The sequence below is a fragment of the Hemitrygon akajei genome, chromosome 16, assembly GCF_048418815.1.
Source record: "Hemitrygon akajei chromosome 16, sHemAka1.3, whole genome shotgun sequence".
NCBI lineage: Eukaryota > Metazoa > Chordata > Chondrichthyes > Myliobatiformes > Dasyatidae > Hemitrygon > Hemitrygon akajei.
The window spans coordinates 86,087,154-86,106,332 of NC_133139.1; the positions used below are offsets into that span (position 1 = coordinate 86,087,154).

The 19,179-nt window shown below is 43.4% G+C and overlaps 1 protein-coding gene across 1 annotated transcript in view; it reads left to right on the top strand.

Annotated features, from left to right (window-relative positions):
• The window catches only part of cacna1aa (calcium channel, voltage-dependent, P/Q type, alpha 1A subunit, a), a 478,641-nt gene that overhangs the window by 328,135 nt on the left and 131,327 nt on the right, over positions 1-19,179 (top strand). Inside the window, 2 exon segments of the mRNA XM_073069345.1 lie at positions 16,225-16,321; positions 17,740-17,900. Coding sequence (XP_072925446.1) covers positions 16,225-16,321; positions 17,740-17,900 — 258 coding nt within the window.

The following is a 19,179-nucleotide window of genomic DNA, read 5'->3' on the forward strand; positions in this document are numbered from 1 at the left end:
TCGGAAGGAATGCCAAAGGGGTTGGGGCTGTAGGGGTGGGGGTGGAAGGGAGCGGTTCATCAGCCATACCCAAGCATTGGAGTACAGCATCCTGCATGTGTGAGTTGCCACTGGGGTTACATAGCTCGTGATTTTTTTTTTTGTTTAAATTGCTTTTACCTCTTTCAACAGGAGGCCACCATCGCCGGAACTGGGGTCAAATCAGGAGTCCTCTGAAATGTAAATCAACCAATGCACCTGGTGTTGGGATTTATTAAAGACATTTATTGCACAATTAGTTATTCATTAGCATCTTATTGGTATCAGAGGGCCCCATTCATCTGTTTTAACTTTTACTTCCCTCCTTCATTCCTATTATTTTCATTACTCATGCGCCATTATTCCCGTTGCCTGGCAACTGAGATGGATTAAAGGCCTTGCCTCATTCCCTTGACTTCAGAAGAGTAATCAAAATAAGGACTTGTCTGCTGTTTCGGGTAGAATTAAAAAATCCTGGGGCACTGTTTCGGAGCAGTTTTAGTCATCATTAAACCCTCACCATGAGGCAGAAATAGAATTCTCACATTGTTCTTTGTAATGGTTTGCTGTAACAAATTACTGCCACAATTCCTACAGAAATTACCCTCAGAAATACTTTGTCCATGATAAAGGAGCATACTGAAAGGGATGCAGAGGGTGCAATATAAATGTAAATCTATATCTCATCCATCAATAGTTAGAACAATTGAGGGGAGGGACACTGGAACATCATTGTCCCGGGGCTTTGGGAAGTAGACATTGAGAGGCATTGATCGTGTGGGTAGTCAGAGGCTTTTTCCCTGGGCTGAAATGGTTGCCACAAGAGGACACAGGTTTAAGGTGCTGGGGAGTAGGTACAGAGAAGTCACGGGTAAGTTTTTTACTCAGAGAGTGGTGAGAGCATGGAATGGACTGCCGGCAACGGTGGTGGAGGCGGATACGATAGGGTCTTTTAAGAGACGTTTGGTTAGGTACTTAGGAGCTTAGAAAAATAGAGGGCTAAGGGTAAGCCTAAAAATTTCTAAGGTAGGGACATGTTCGGCACAACTTTGTGGGCCGAAGGGCCTGTATTGTGCTGTAGGTTTTCTATATTTCTAGACATTCTTTCCATCCAAAATTCCACTTAAATTCAGAAAGAGTTTGTGCAGATGCTGGAAATCCAGCACAACACACACAAAATGCTGGGACAACTCAGCAAGTCATCAAATGAAGGGGCTCAGCCTGAAATGTCGACTGCTTATTCATTTCCATAGATGCTGCTGACCCGCGGAGTTCCTCCAGCATCTCATGTGTGTTTGGCCCAGGTTGTTTCTTTCTCCTTTTTATTGGGTCACTGCTAGGGTCAATTGCAGGTTGTCTTAATCAGAATCAGGTTTACTATCACTGACATATGTCGTGAAATTTGTTGTTTTGCAGCAGCAGTACAGTCCCAGGCATAAACATTACTATAAGTTACAAAAATACATTAAACAGTGGAAAATGACAGGTAATGAGGTATTGCTTTTGGACCATTGGGAAATCTAATAGCAAAGGGGAAGTTGTTGGTCTTAAAATGTTGAGTGTGGGTCTGTATCTGCTCCCCAATGGTACTAATGCAACAAGGAAGCCAATGGGTCGAGCAGCATCTGTGGGGTGGGAGGGGTTGCAGTCTTGATGCAGGGTTTTGTCATGAAATGGTTATGATTCCTTCCTGTCCCCCCCCCCCCCACCCACAGATGCTGCTTGACCTGCTGAGTTCCTCCAGTAACTTTGTGTTCATTCTTTGCTACATTGACTCCAAAGATACCAAGATACCGAGATCTAAACTGCAGGCCCCCACCACATTTGTGATCATTGGACGTGTTTCTTAACCTTTGCTGTTGTCAGTTTCAGACAGAAAATATGTTGCTGAAAACAGTGTCAACTCTACGACCTTCCTGGTCTCAATTATGTGACTGACTGTGGTCCCTGGCTTGGACTCTTCCCCCCCCAGCTAAGTTTACAAGAGTCAGGAGTTGAAAGGAGATGTGAAGTTCTGGCAAACAAGATGGGCGTAATGTCAGCAGTCTAACTGGGGGAGAAAACAGAAACAGAAATCTACAGCACATCACAGGCCCTTCGGCCCACAATGTTGTGCAGACCATGTAACATACTCTAGAAACTGCCTAGAATTTCCCTACTGCATAGCCCTCTATTTTTCTGAGCTCCATGTACCTATCTAAAAGTCTCCTAAAATACACTATAGTACCTGCCTCCACCACTGTCACTGGCAGTGCACTCCACGCAGCCACCACTCTATGTATGAAAAAATTATCTTTGACATCCCCCTTGTACCTACTTCCAGGCACCTTAAAACCATGCCCCCTTGTGTTAGCCATTTCAGCCCTGGCTTTCCACACGATCGATGCCTGTCATCATCTTGTACTCTTCCATCAGGTCACCTCTCATCCTCTGTAAACACATATTCTGCAGATGCTGGAAATCCAAAGCAACACACACAAAATGCTGGAGGAACTCAGCAGGTCAGGCAGCATTGATAGAGTCCTGCCCTCCATAGATGCTGCCAGACTTACTGAATTCCTCCAGCATTTTGTCTGAGGGAGTACTGCACTGCCAGGGATTAATCTTCAATGGTTCAGTAGTTCCATTAAATTTCAGAGAATGTATACAGTATACAACCTGAAGTGCTTACTCTTCACAGACATCCATGAGACAGACAGAAAAAAGCCCAAAGAATGAATAGCAGAAAAATGTAAGAACCCCAAAAGCCCCCTCGCCCTCCCACAGCAGTAAAAACATCAACCTTCTCCTCTCTTCCCCCCTCCTTGCTTCAGCAAAAGCATCACCCCCCCCCCCAACACCCATCATCCAAGCAACAGCAAGGCCCCAGAGGTCCAAATTCCATCAGAAAACTACTGTCCATCCCAACACTTTCACACCTCAACAGGCTCTGTCACTCGTTAGTGAGAGAGAGCTATCGCTGCTGCCACAGTGAGTTGGGGGCGGGGGAACAACAGCTCGCTGTTTCAATGTTACTTGAGTTCCTCCCAACTCGGAGCCAACATACTCTGACTCACCATTGAAAGAAAAGAGAGGAAGAGATTGCTTGAGTGCAGAGGCTTCCAACAGCTACACCCAATATCTCAGGGAACTGCCACAGCTCCCTGAGTGATCAAAGTGAATCCACTCTCTAACTGAGCTTATAAGCAGCGGCTGCTGGTGGTCGTTTCTATGGCGTTCCTGGTGTGAGCTTACACATTAAGTGCTGCACACCCAGACAGTGACCACACCTTTAAGTGCATGAAGCACTTTGGGACACTCAGTTGGTAGACTGGACCACCTCTCTCGGCCCAAGCTCCCGAAATGTGGACAGGTAGCTGAACCCCTGCAATTGGGCAGTGCAGTTGAGAGGAGAGAAAACGTTTGGTCTGAGCAAAGTTGAAACTCGTCAGACTGAAAGACAGTTGATATTTCTGAGTTGCATGAAACCATTGTCCTTATATCAGCAATCACCATTTTCAGTTCTGTTGCATAAAATACCAATGGTTATTCATTGTAATGTAGAGATCAGACATTGAGAGCGGTGGGGTCCTGCAACAAGGGACGTTCATTGAGATTTTTACCTTTGTCTTCCAGAAAATGAAGCAGGTTTTCAATCACTGCATTATGTGATAAAATTTGTTGTTTTGAGGTAGCAGTACATAAACAAAAGAATCACTATAAGTTACACTCCATAAGTAAATAGTGGGAAAAGAGGAATAGTGAGGTAGTGTTCATGGGGCGTTCAGAAGAGGGGGAGAAGCTGTTCCTAAATCATTGAGTGTGGGATTTCAGGCTCCTGTACCTCCTCCTTGATGGTGGTAATAAGAAGAGTGCCTAGACTGGTCTGTGAGAGTCCTTAACAATGGATGCCACCCTCTTGAAAATGCCCTCGTTGATGCAGAAGGTTGTACCCATGATGGTTCTTCTTGACACTCAGAGTTCAGGAGTTTGGAAGGTACGGTCAGAGTAGCCCAGGCAAGGTGTCTGCAGTGCATTTTGTATTCACTGCACAGTACAGCCACTGGCAATGATGGAAGTGAATGTTTGGAGTCATGGAAGAGGGCTATTCAAGTGGGCTGTTTGGTACCAAGTTTGTTGTTTGAGCTGCAGCCACCTTGACCAGAAGGTTGGTAGACCAACTTTGGGTACCGGTTGAGTCACTCACCACAGGATCTCCAGTCTCTAACTTGCACAGTGGGTGGGAAAGAAACAGGCGTGTTTCACTTGAACGGCTGTGTCTCTGATATTACGGACAATTTTCATGAACTGACTGCATTGTCCACTTTCTCTCGGGGTTCACCACACCAGCCATAGTACTTCTGTGGCTGGTACAGCTGAGTTTCTGTTCAATGGTGACCACTCCCCCAGGATATTGATGAGGGGGACTCGGTGACTGTGATGTCATTGAATATGGAGGTTAGACACTCTCTTGCTGGGGAAGATTATTCCCTGCCACCAATCATCGCAGGCCTGAACATTCCCTGAAACTTTCTGCAGGCGGGCGCAGGCTGCTTCACATGCTGAGAAGTTGCAAATGGAATTGTGTATTAATAAGAATCAGAATCAGGTTTAATATCGCCAGTACATGTCGTGAAATTTGTTAACTTTGCAGCAGCAGTACAATGGAATATATAATAGAGATAAAAACTGTGAATTACAGTAGTATATATATATAAAATAGTTAAATAAGTAGTGCAAAAAAAGTAGTGAGGTAGTGTTCATGGGTTCAGTGTCCGTTTGGAAATTAGAAGGCAGAGGGGAATCAGCTGTTCCTGAATTGTTGAGTGTGCATCTTCAACCCAACAAGCGTCCCCATTGGTGACCTTCCAAGGGGAGGAAGGGTCACTGGTGAGGCAGCTGAAGATGGCTGCCCTGCTAGCTTGGGGCTGGGATTATTGACCTTAAAGTTCCAAGCCCAAGCCCTGACTGATGTAGCATGAATGCACATTGATACACGTGGTCATTTGTGCTGTACATATTAGACATGATTTAGGAATTCTTGACGTTTAAGCAATGCCTTGTGTTCTATCAGTAAAGTGGAAGTAAGGTGGCCGCAATTAGATTCATTGTACGCTAAATTTTATCTTGCTTTCCATTAAATCAAACTGGAATCTGTGTTGGCTGGCACTGGGGGTGGCATCACTGCTCTTCCCTTCATGGTCAACTCCACCCATCCCATCTAAACGATGCCCTTGGTGTGAAATAACAGAGACCTACCATTGCTTTTAGAGTGTAGACTGGGGGAGGGCAGGTGGGGTTGTGGGGCAGAGGCAAGGGATGCCAATGCTTTCTCACGCACAGACCTTTAACTCTGTTTGCCCTTGCATGGTATTGTCTGATATTTCACATCGGGGTGTTAATGAATCATTTTAAAGCTAAAAGAAAAATGTTGAAAGAAAATCTTGCAATCAGCACTGAACCATTCCATCTAGAATATTTTAACCTGCAAAGCAATAACTTTCTTCATTTTCCCTTGACTGACTGTTGTGGCGTTCAGTAAGAGGTCGCCCATTACTGGCTGGTCTCTGGATAAGACATGAGTTGATGTGCTTCGTTTTTGCACTGCGTTGGGGTGGTTAAACAAAGGAACCTAGATCACTGAAGGCTCATCTTTATGTTTGTTTATTGGGATAAAGTGTGGAACCGGCCCTTCCACCCTTATGAGGCACAGTGCCCGGCAACTCCCAATTTAATCCTAGCCTAATCATGGGACAATTTACAAAGACCAATTAACCTACCAACTGATATGTCTTTGGACTGTGGGAGGAAACTGGAGCACCCGAAGAAAACCCATGTGGTCATGGGGAGAACGTACAAACTCCTTACGGACAGTGGAGGGAATTGAACCTGGGTCACTGGTACCGTAAAGCTTTGTGCTAACCACTGTGCTACCACTTTTGGGAGTGGGGGCGGATCACTCCATGTAATTACTGCAGTGGCTCATCCGTTAATGCTTTATTGCTCCGAACTTTGCAGCACGGGCAACCTGTGTGCTGTCTCTCTGCTGTGCCAAATGAAATTACTGCACCCACCCCCTCCGAGGGGTGAGAGAGTTAAAGGGGCACTGTGAGAGTCCAATCTAGGCAAAAGGGAAGAATGAGATAAAGGTGACTTTCTGCTGCTATTGGTATCTATCCACTGGAAAATTCATGTTTTATCCACAGACAGACAGAACCTCAGAAGCCATGTGCAGTGGACATTTACTTGGAGCTTTTCAGAGAAGGTTGCATGCCCAAATCTTCAGAGGGGCTAACAAGGGGGAAACAGGAAACATGGGATACTGAACAGGCATCTGTGGGTTATATGCCAACAATCATAGCAAGTCAGTTGCTTCTGTTGGGTTTTTGTTTGATTTCCAATGCAACCTGGACGCCGGTTAGTATTTTATTTGTAACACTCACGTTGTGATTTTTATTACTAGAAGAGATGGATATTTTTTATTTTTGTGTTGTAAGAGCTGGATGGTCTATTTTGCTTTGTAACCACTTGTGTGGATCTACAGTCGAACAGAACGAGTGTTATAAAAATGTCTTTGCTCTCCACTGATGCTGTTCTGCATTCACGTCACATTCAATAAGATACTGGAAGTTTAGTTAAACGAACTTCTTCCATCATAATTAAATCTGATCTCTTCAGTGTCTGATAATTGGAGTAATGTGGGCACAGACTGCTGAAGAGTCAGACTGATGTTTAAATTGTTTTGATAAGGTAACCTGATTAGCGTGAATGTGAGTTTTTCATTGTGGTGAAGTTCCCCATCCAGAGCCAAGGACAGCTGGAAGTGTGGCTAGTTCTTGAATGAATACTGCACTGTAGCATGGCTAACATTACCAGGGGGCGGCAGGGGCTAATTACGCTTTGCTTCTCCAATGTCCCATTTCCCTTTTTGCCGCCATGTCTGTTCTGCTCCTTCAGGGTTTTATAACTGTGCTTCCTATTTCCTTAGTCTCATTCTCCTCTGTGCACGCAGTTCGTGTTCCAAGCTTTTGTGTCCTCTCTTCACACTGACTCTCTTCTCATCTTTCTTCCCTGCTGGATCAGGAGCCTTATGGGGTAATATATCTGTTCTATTTCTTTGCAATACTGTCAGCAAATTTGCACTGTGTTCTATTCCTCTCTGTATTTCTCTCTTTGCCTCTCAGTTCGAATTCTCCTTATTTATGTATCTGTGTGCTGTTTAATAAGTGATTCTGTTGCTGTCCTGCAGAGTACAAGATGATTTGTTATTGTGCTGGACCGTTCTGGAGTACCATAACTGATTCTCTGCTTAAAACAACTTTGATTACTCCTGAGTACAAGATGTTTTGTCGCTGTCCTAGACCGTTCTGGGTACCATAACTGATTCTCTGCTTAAAACAACTTCGATTACTCCTGAGTACAAGATGTTTTGTCGCTGTCCTAGACCGTTCTGGGTACCATAACTGATTCTATGTGTAAAATGACTTCCGTTACCTTTGTGTGATGGTGTGGCAAATGTAGGATTCAGCATCAGAATCAGATTTTTTAATCACTGACATATGTCATGAAATTTGTTGTTTTCTGGCAGCAGACCAGTGCAATACATTAAACATTACAAAAAGCTACAATAAAAAGTGAATAGTGTGAAAAAGGAACAGCAAGGACATGGTCATGGTCTGTTCAACATCTGATGGCGGAGGAGAAGAAGCTGTTCCTATAATGCTGAGCGTGGGTCTTCAGGCTCCTGTTCCTCTGCCCTGATGGTAGTAAAGAGACAAGGGCTTGTCCCGGGTGGTGAGGCTCCTTAATGAGAGATGCCACCTTCTTGAGGCACTGACTTTTGAGGATGTGGAGACTAGTGCTTTTCAGGGTATTTGATAAGTCACCAAAGACTCTTGCAAATGTCTACAGATTGTCAGCAGAACTGGTCCATCTGGTTCAGCTCAATCATTTCAGTTGTCACTTTGAAATCATGAGCCTTTCACTGGAAACTCCATCCTTTGATCCACAGGTTTTAAAATTAATCCCAATCCAAATCCCAGCTGTCCAGTCAATATCTGAGCCTAGCCTCTGGACTAAAGATGCCTGACCTGACATTGCTGTAAATGTGACAACCTCAACGTGAGACTCCCAGTACTGATTTGTAAATCAAAGCAAGTCATCCTCACCTGAATCCAGGGCTGATCTGGGCTGGTCTAACCAGACCCAAATGTTTCATCAGCAGAGACACCTTACAGTCCGGTCCTGTCGTGGTCAGGACAGACATGTGCACAGTCCTGTCCTGTTGGGGTTGGGTAGACGGCCAGGTGCTATCTGTAACATCATCTGGTTCTTTGCAACTCAGGCTGCAGAAGATCACCTGCGCATGTTTGTTCTTTTCAAAATGGTGTCAATGCTCCTGCCAACACTTGTCTCTTCTGTAGAATCCTGCCTTGACCTGCATCTGTAGGTTGTAGGTGAGATTCTGGGAGTATCTCTCTTGCTCTGAGTTTTGAAGGTTCAGGGTTCAAGAGATGTGGCGATAAACATTTAAGTTGACACACAGTGCAAACCTGAGGGAATATTGTGCACTGTTATCGCTCAGATGAGTTTTTAGACCAAAGATTCCCCACCCCACCTCTTTGAGGAAGATAGGGTTGCCACATTTTAGAAAGCAGCAAGGGGAATTTGCTCAGATGCCCTGGGCCAATCCCTCAATCAATATTGCTCATTAAAAAAATCTGGTTATTGTAGCATTGCTGTTTGCTGTGCTCACGTTGGCTATTGAGTCGCCCACATCTCAGTTATGTTTAGAAGCACCTCGCTGGCTGTAAAGCACTTTTGAGTGTCCTGAAAGGGCCATAAGAATGCAGACATTTCTTTCTTCTAGTCCTAGATAATATTAAACAACAAAGAAATACATTCACACTTACGAGTCAGCAATGTTACCTTCCCTGTTAGTTACAGTTGGCAAGACACAGTAACACATAGTCTACTCAGGGTGCCCATTTGATTCAGTTTTACTTTAATCTCTTCCTGATGTCCAGTATGCAGAGATCAGGCTGCAGATATACTATATTCAAAGTTCAAAGTAAATTTTTATCAAAGTGCATATACAACACTGAGATTCATTTTCTTGTGGGCAAACTCAGTAAATCCATAGAATAGTAACTGTAACAGGATCAAGGACAGATCACCCAAAGTGCAGAAGGCAACAAACTGTGCAAATGCAATTATAAATGAATAACAAGAACATGAGATAAAGAGTCCTTAAAGTGAGATCATTGGTTGTGGGAACATCTCAATGATGGAGTAAGTGAGTACAGTTATCCTCTTTTATTCAGGAGCCTGTGTATGTTCAAGATTCTGTATATGTTCACAATGTACCCAAAAACTATGGTTTATGATTTTCCCTGTGTTTAATGATAGACTGTGAGGAAGAGAGCAAGTCAGATTCAGTGGCCTACACCTGTACAAAATCCAACAAAGAACTATTGCATTCTGTCATGGAAGAAAGTGAAGTGCCTTCGAATCACATTTCAGAGGGATATCCTGTGCGAATCCATTGGCCCAAAGCATCATTTCACTTGACCCTGATTTCTGTTTGTAATAGAAAATAAAGCTTAGAAAAGAGCTCATCCTCAGTAAACCATCCAAAGACCTCTCCTGAGGGTTGTAGCCTGACATTGGTGCGAACTGACCAGTCCCTGTACGTAACCACTTCTCAGTCCTCCACACAAGAGTGGGATTTTTTTGGCTGTTTGGGACTGGAGCCAGCACATCCTCAGCTCATAACCAAATTAAGGATAGCTTAATCATCCACTTGGTCACTTTGAGCTTCCTCAGCCAATCAATAACATTGTCGCTTATCGAGCTTACTTCTGTTCCCCTTATCCGCTGACCCTGGTAACATTTCACCTCCTCATCCTTTGAGAGTCCATCTACCTCTGCCTGAAAATGATTCGGACTTCGATTCCACCACTCTTTGCATCCTGACTCCCAACACTCCGAAAGAAACACATTCTATCTCATCCCTGTCTTAAACAGATAGCCACTTAATTTGAAATAGTGTTCTCTCATAGTTCTAGATACACCACAAGAAGAAAATCATCTTATCCACATGCACCCACTCAAGGGTTCTCAGGACCATTCATGTTTCTAACAAGTTCCTCTCAATCCTCCAAACTCTGACATATACAAGTCTAGCCTGTCCAGCCTTCCCACATAAGCCAGTCTGTCCAATCCAGGTACTGGTCCAGCAAACCTTCTCTCAACTGCTTCCAATGAAGCATTAACAGCCTACCTTAATACAGAGTCCACTGTGTTTGTGAAATTAACAATCCCATGTCTAACCTTCCGATTTTTGTGCTCATTTGTGCTGGCAACAAACACTAATATTCTCAAGCCCGAAAAATCCAGGTTACAGCAACTGCAGCCTCTGGTGTCTCAACTTTCTGTTATTCTTCTGCCATCCATGCATCAGGACATCTAGATCCTCATGTATCTCAGAGTTCTGCAATCTCTCACCATTCAGAGAACGTGATTATTTTATTTTTTCTTGTTAAAATGGACTGCCTTTCCACTTTATACTCCATTTGCTCACTCATTCAACCTATTTATATCTCTTTGTAGCTTGCTCCCGTTCTCTTCACAACTTACTCTCTTCCCAATCTTTGTATCCTCAGCATAATCATTACCTTGATAATTTTATCCAAGTCATTTGTACCAATCCCTGCAGCAACTTATTGATTAGATCTGGCCAAGTGGAATAAGACCCACTTATGCCTACTCTCGATTTCCTCTCAATCTTTCCACCTCAGTGTGTTACTTCTACACCATCAACTTTAGTTTCTGCAGTAACTTTCCATCCAACATCTAATCAAATGCCTTCTGGAAATCAAAGTATGGTGCACAAAGTACATTACAATATTTGGGTAGCAGAAATTTGCCCTTACAGAATTCACAAATCACAACTGAAAATTTAAGATACAGAATAAAAATACACTCTTAGTAAAAATTTTCTAATCAATCAATAATAGAATTGAATATGAAGTGATAGAACAAAACTGAGTCCTTTTGGCCAACATCATCCATGCCAACCATGATGGCTATCTGCACTAAATCCACATTAGGCCCACGCCTTTCCAATCCAACATCTTTTCTATCTTCCTCCAGTGCTTCTAGCAGCTCATTCCAGACGCTCAACATCCTTTGTGAAAAACATTCCTTAAATCTCCTTTAAGTTTAAGCCTGTGCTCTCTAGTTTTAGATTCCCTGCCTTAGCAAAATATTCTGACTCTCTATGTGATCTGGTAGGCCTCTGTTGGTCAGGGCCGACCATGGATGTCGCATCCTAGATCTCTAGATATGCAAGCCAAGGCAGGACAATGTGGAGAGCAAGCTGTTGTCCATGTAGCAGGCTTCCCCTCTCCACCCATCTGATGAACCCAAAGAACAGCAGAGACCAATACAGTCTGTTGCAAGCAGCGTCACAAAATTAGCCAGTTAGTGTTGAATTCAACATAGGACTGCCTTAGGGACTCCAGCTCTGGATTTTTCCCTCAGGGTTTACTCTGAAAGCCATCCCCATGAGTGGGTATGGCCGCAAGGCAGTGGAGGTTTGAGATCAGAGTTTTCCTTCTCCTAGATGAGCTGCCAACCGTGGTCGATGAGTCCCATCTGCCCAAAGTGACTGGTTTCAAGGTGGCAGTAATCTGCCTTTGCCCCTTCTCCTGTCAGTAGAAACGGTCCCACTGGGCTTAATAACTAGGCCACACATGAAGACCAGGAGCTGGACTTGGTTGTCAGAGGCTATTTGAGGCACACACCATTGGGAGCATTTAATAGGTAGTGGGAGCTTATCCCCATTAACATTCCTGGCTATAAAAACTTCAGGCAACCTGTACTATACTATCTATGCCCCTCATAATTTTATAAATCTTAACAGGATCACTCCTGGGCTGTCGATATTCCACTGAGAACAAACACAGCCTATCCAATCACTCCTATAACTACAGCCCTCCATTCCAGGCAGCATTAAGCTGGAAAGAGTGCAGAGGACTCCTAGCAGGATGTTACTGGGACTGAAGAGACTGAGTTGTGGAGAGAGGGTTGAGTAGGTTAGGACTGTTTTCATTCGAGCATCAGAAAATGAGAAGTGATCAGATGGGCATGTATAAAATTATGAGGGGCATAGACAGAGAGAATGCACACAGTCTTTTTCCCAGAGTGGGGATCGTGAACTTGAGGCCATAGGTTTATGTAAGGGAGGAAAGATTTAATAGGAACCTTTTTCAGGCAGAGGGTGGTCGGCGTAAGAAGTTATTGAAATAGATACATTAACAGCATTTAAAAGGCACTTAGACGGGTACATGGAGGAACGGTTTAGAGGTTTAAAGTGATAGGGGGATATACACAAGCAGAAGGGATCAGCTTAGATGGTAATTATGGTTGGAATGGACTAACTGTACCTAAGAGCCTATTTCTGTGTTGTGTAACCTCATGACTATAGCATCTTAGTGAGTCTCTACACTCTCGTTGTAGCTACCATACCCTTTTGAAAATGCCTGATTACCTTGAATCAGAAATCTGCACATCTGTGTCCTGCAGCTCCTCATAACTATAACTTTCCCATGATGACAACATCCTAATAAATCTCCTTTGCACCCTCTCCAGTTCCATCACATCTTCCTATGTTGTGGTGACCAGATCAACATTATTGTACTTTAGCTGTGGTTCAGTTAAAGTCTTCTCCAGTTCCATTAAAACCACCTTGGTGTTCTATTACTTAGTTACTGGAATATCCCACACATGATCTATTTGTCCCATTGGCATCAGTGATCTATGGTCATCCACCCTAAAGTTACTATCTTTCACTACATTTTTAAATTATATTCACATGGTGTGTTTAACTGAGTGAATTTCACAGATGCATTTTGTCCGGATTGAATTCCATTTCCCACATTCCTGACGCCACCTTCCCAGCCTCATTCTAGAGTTCCAAATCCATGCTGATGTTCCCAGTGTAATGTTGTCTGAGTGCTGCATTATTACTGGACAAATCTTGTAAACCGGGACCCTACCAGTTCTTGGAGGTGAATGTAAAAGATCCCAATGGTTTAAGCCTAATGGTTATCCCTCAATCAACATCAGTAACACAGATCATCTATTGTTTGCAGAAGTTTGATCTGCATAAATTAGCAACATGCTAATTGGGATTTAAATCCATTTGAAATATTCTTAAAATAAGAATCATCTGGCCTTTAATACACTATAAAATTTCACAATAAAAGCAGTAATCACAATAATGCAGCCACCGTGTCAGTGAACCAGGGGTGCTGAGGACTAGGAAGGGGGACAGAGAGCTCTTCATAACATCGTGTTCCCAACATAATTTCCATTTCGAACATAAGCAAATGTGGTTTATCTTCTAAAGGCTTTTTTTTAACTGTTAAGTTTTGTTTTGATCTGTTTTCTAACAAAACGTTTTCTATTCCAAATCCTACCCTTCGGATTCTAGACCTGCAACAAAGCAATCAAATTTATAATTCGCAATAACTGTCAACTGGTTAATCTCTTTTTGCTGAAGTTACTCCATATGTTTAAAGTGGTTTGGGATATTATTGAAAATGTCCAGATTTTTAAATTGGATGTTTCAATAATATCCCAAAACAGCTATTACCCTTCAGTCTGAGATTTTACACAACAGATTGCAACTTGCTGTAATGGATAAATATCTCTGGGATGGGTCCAATGGCCCATTTAACAAGAATTTTATATCTCCTAGTGGTCAAATTCTACCTGGTTTTCTGCTGTTAATTTGGATGTTGGAATTATATTTCAGAGGAGGCGATTCTGTCCATCAATCCTGTTCTGGCTCAGTGCTGAGCAATCCAGTCACTCCCATCACCCACTATGTAACTGTAGCCCTGCTAACATATTTGAATCTGTACATATCCGTAGTTAGAACTGCTTACATAAGTCATTCTGGCAGAGGTCATAACTACTCCATGCATAATGAAGTTCTTCTCCCCTGTTACCCTGGACTCTTATACTAAACTCCTTAAATCTGTCCCCTTTGGTTTTTGACCTTTGTATCATTGTGAACTCCTTCTCCCCATTCACATTGCCTGGACTATTCATTAAGACCATAAGGAATAGGAGCAGAATTAGGCCATTCAGTCTATTGCGTCCGCTCCGCTTTTCCATCATCCCTCTCATCCCATTCTCCTGCCTTCTCCGCATACCCTTTGACGCCCTAACTAATCAAGAAACTATAACCTCTGCTTTAAATATGCCCAATGATTTGGCCTCCACAGGGCATTTGTAGCAATAAATTCCACAGATTGGCCATCCTCTGGCTAAAGAAACTCCTTCTCATCTCTGTAACAAAATGACGTCCCCGTGTTCTGAATCTGTGCCCACTGGTCCTAGACTCCCCCACTACAGGAAATATCCTTGCCACATCCACTCAGTCTAGGCCAGGGGTTCCCACCCCTACCATTAACAGAGGGGTCCGTGGACCCCAGGTTGGGAAGTCCTTTTCTAGGCTATTCCATAAATTGAACAGATCTATTAAATTTCTTCTGAACCAACTGGAAACCAGCACCGCTGGTACCATCACACTCAGTCTCCTCTGTACCCTCTCCAGCACTTTCATATCGCTGTCCTGATGTGTTGGCCAGAATGTAGCTCAGAGTTGTAGCCAAGCTGAGGTTTTTATAGAGGCTCCTTGATTTTGTTCTCTGTGGGCTAGGTGTACACTATCAGGTACATCACTAAATGTATGCGGTAGTGGAATAAGGAAAAAGATTAGCTCCATTTGTCACATGTACATTGAAAGATACAGTGAAATGCCTTGCTTCGTGTCAACAACCACCGCGGTGCGTATATTGTGCAGCCCACAAGTGTTACCATGCTTCTGGCAGGCCACAAGGCATGTCTACAATTCATAACCCCGATCCATACAGCTTTGGGCTGTGGGAGTAAACTGCAGCACTGGGAGAAAACCCACACGATCATGGGGAGAATACACAAATTCCTTACAGAGGCAGGAATCGAACCAGGATGGATGATCACTAGCACTGTAAATCAATTGCACTCATCACAATGCTGCCAGTAAATCTGGTTATAATTAGGAAGGGCAGCACAATAGCTGCCTCACGTTCCATGACTTGGATTTAATTCTGCCCTTGGGTGCTGTCTGTGTGGAGTTTGCAAGTTCTCCCCGTGACTCCGCAATTATCTCCTGTTATGCTCCAGTTGCATCCCACATCCCGAAGACGTGTGGGTGGATAGGTTAATTGGCCACTGTAAACGAAGTGAGTGGGCGAATCTGGAGGATGTCGATGGGAATAAGTTACGGAGAAAATTAGTAAGGGAACAGAATTGTTGTGTGAGCTGATGGGTCAAAACATCCTTATACATGTCATAAGAAAAAAAATGGAATAATATAAAATATCTGGAATTCTGAATCGGTGTACCTGAACACAAGAGATTCGGCAAAAGCTGGAGATGCTGCCAGAGCAACAATCACAAATGCTGGAGAAACTCAGGAAATCAGGCCCCATCTGTGGAGAGGAATAAACAATTGATAGCCTGATAAAGGGTATCAGCCCGATATACTGACTGCTTATTCCTCTCCATCGACGCTGTCTGACCTGCTGACTTCCTCCAGCACATTGTATTTGTTGCTCTAAAATATACATGAATTCCCTCTGCAAGTGCCATTACATTGCATATTTAGTGCAAAGCTGAAAGTGAATTTCTATTCCTGTGTCTGTCTACATGAAGCAAGGATTCTTACCATCTTCTTAACCCGTCTCTCAAAGTCAAACAGCTTTTGGTCGAAAAGGTATGGGGAAAGTCATTAAACAATGAATTTCAATGGACGAAGGAAGGTATCGCATCAGAGAGACTGTCGGACGGTCAGGACGCATATCAGAGGCTGCATGTTTTCCTTCAGTGCGACAATGAATTGAGTTTTCCAAGTGCTTCCATCTCCTGGGATGTTCAAAAATGCAGAATAAAAATAAATATTGCAGTTGCCATGTGGCATAACGATTCAAGGTGAATGAGCTAAAAAAAATTCCAATGGTTTCCAAATAAGTCGAATTTTACTATAGTGTGACATGTAAGAAGTTATCTGAGGTTGTTAGATGTATAAAAAGCAAGTATTCTTGCAACCAGTTACAAGGCTGTGTTACTATTGTACTACAAAGTGCTTATCTTCCATCATTTTCTTGTCAGTGGTAGCAAGGGGAAAGATCTGAATACCATCAAGTCTCTGAGAGTTCTTCGGGTACTGCGGCCTCTGAAGACCATCAAAAGGCTGCCCAAGCTCAAGGTAACCTGGATCAATATTGCTTTGTGTTGTGGGATGGGATGTGCAACTGGGCTTGTGGTCTATCATCCCACCAATGAGAGTGATACACTTGGAAAATGGAGTGCAATTAAAGAGCAAATGGCAAAGGAACCGTAGCAGCTTCTGTGAATAAAAGGAGGGCAATTCCTCTAGAAATGTGCATTGAGCAGAGGACAGTTACATATGAATTAAGACCATGGGCCATAAGGTGTAGAACCAGAACTAGGCCATTCAGCCCATTGAGTCTGCTCCACCATACAATGCATTCCATCTGCCAATTCTTTGCCCATTGTCCTAATCTGACCAAGTCCTTCTGCAAACTCCCTGCTTCCTCAACACTACCTGCCCCTCCACCTATCTTGTCCACACTGTCATCAATTCTGTCATCCATGTCATTAACATATCATGTGAAAAGTAGTGGACCCAACACTGACCCCTGTAGAACACCATGAAGTTACCAGCAGCCAAGCAGAAAAGGCCTCCTTTATTCCCACCCTTTGCCTTCAGCCAGTAAGTTATTTGGATAAAATCCATCACAGTCACTTGACAGATAGATTTACACTGAAACATACGCTATTTGAGCTAACAACCACCATAAGCTAAGGATGTGCTGAGGACAACCCACAAAGTGTCAGCACACATTGCAGTGCCAATGTAGCATGCCCGCAACATTCATTAGAACGACACTCAGCCAACATGCAAAAAGCAACAATAACAATGAAACAAAACAGCAAAACAAGCCCCTTTCCATCCCACCCACCCGCTCCTGCACCCCGTCAGGCCTCCAGCCTCAGAACGTCCCGCACACCAAACCTCTGACTTCTGACCTCCAGCACTTGGCCCAGTCCCTGGAATTGCAGACACCTTGCCCTTTGCTCAGAAGGCAGTGAATCTTAGAATTATTTGCTCTTGGGATTGGTGGAGTCCAGATCACAAGATAGATAAATGTTTGAAAGATCAGGGAATGGAGGGTTATGAGGAATTTTAACAGAAGAGGAGTTGAGGTTGGCATGGAGCAGCCATGAATGGTGGGGTGACCTACTCCTGTGCACTTCTGCTGTTATTGTCATCTTGCAGTAACTGGCTTTCAGAGGTCATGCAGTTACTTGCTTGCAGAAAGTTGCAATGAAGTATTATATCCAAATATGTATATAATAAAATATTAAATGCTTTCATTTAATGGCAGTGGAAAGGATCAAAGCGACAGGTGGAGGAGCGTTGGATCACTGGCTACTGCTTCAGGATTCCCCAGTTATACATCACGAGTTTCATGGAGTGGAGAAGGGGAAGGGACAGGATCACCAAGATTCCCACTACCAATCTTGGACTTCATTGACAAAGATCCGGACAAACCATTTCCTTTTTTTAAAAAATCTTGTTTTGCTGCTGTCTCCTTCCAGGCTGTCTTTGACTGCGTCGTAAACTCCCTGAAGAACGTCCTCAACATCCTGATCGTCTATATGCTCTTCATGTTCATCTTCGCTGTGGTGGCAGTGCAACTCTTCAAAGGCAGGTTTTTCTACTGCACTGACGAATCCAAAGAGTTTGAGCGGGACTGCAGGTACTTTGTTTAATATCCAGCACATACACTGTGTCAGAATCAGGGTCAGGTTTACTATCACTGACATATGCTGCAAAATGTGTTGTTTTGTAGGCTTACAGTGCAGTACATAAAATGTACAATGAATTATATAAGAAATATATATAAAAACATAAATAAACAAGGCAAAAATAGTGAGGTAGTGTTCATGGATTCATTGTCCATTCGGAAATCTGATGGCAGAGGGGAGAAGCTGTTTGTAAAATGTTGAGCGTGTATCTTCATACTGCTGTACCTCCTCCCTGATGGTGGCAATGAGAAGAGGGCAAGATCTGGGTGGACATAGTCATAGGTCTTGGGGTTATAGAGTACTAAAATGGTTCAGCACCAAAACAGGCTCTTCAACTCAACTCACACATGCTGTAAATGGTTACTAATAGAGGCACAGTGCATCTAAGATGCAGAATTGTGTGTGGGGTGGTGCCTCATCTCTGATGGCCAATGTAATTGCAACTCAGCATCTGTTAATTGTGTTTTTAAAGAAGCAACAGTGCCACATCGGTGCTCTTTTCCGTGGCATTGATTTCCTCACTGAATCAGGTTTAATATCACTGGCATATGTCATGAAATTTGTTAACTTTGTGGCAGCAGTACAATGTATTACATAATAATAGATTTTTAAAAACAGCTTCAGACTTCCCAGATTGGGTGCTGGTTGTCCCTTTTGAGTCATGTGTCTTATACAGAGCAGGGAAAAAGGAGCTTGCCTGAACTGGTCTGAAGGAGTTTGTAAGTTCTCCCCATGGCCACCTGGGTTTCTCCAGGTGCTCTGGTTTCCTCCCACAGTCCAAAGGTTTACCAGTTTGGTTGGCTAATTGATCACTGTAAATTGTCCCATGATTGGGGGAATGCTGGGCAGCGTGGCTTGAAGGGACGGAAAGACCTAAGTAAATAATAAATAATTCAGGTATAAGACTTGAGGAAGACATACATAGAGCCAGCGATCCTGTCAAATATTTGCTGCAGTAAAGCAGGGATCAAATTTAAAACCATAGAACCATAGAACATTACGGCACAGAAACAGGCCTTTTGGCCCTTCTTGGCTGTGCCAAACCATTTTTCTGCCTATTCCCACTGACCTGCACCTGGACCATATCCCACAAATACCCCTCTCATCCATGTACCTGTCCAAGTTTTTCTTAAATGTTAAAAGTGAGCCAGCATTCACCACTTCAACTGGCAGCTCATTCCACACTCCCACTACTCTCTGTGTGAAGAAGCTCCCCCCAATGTTCCCTTT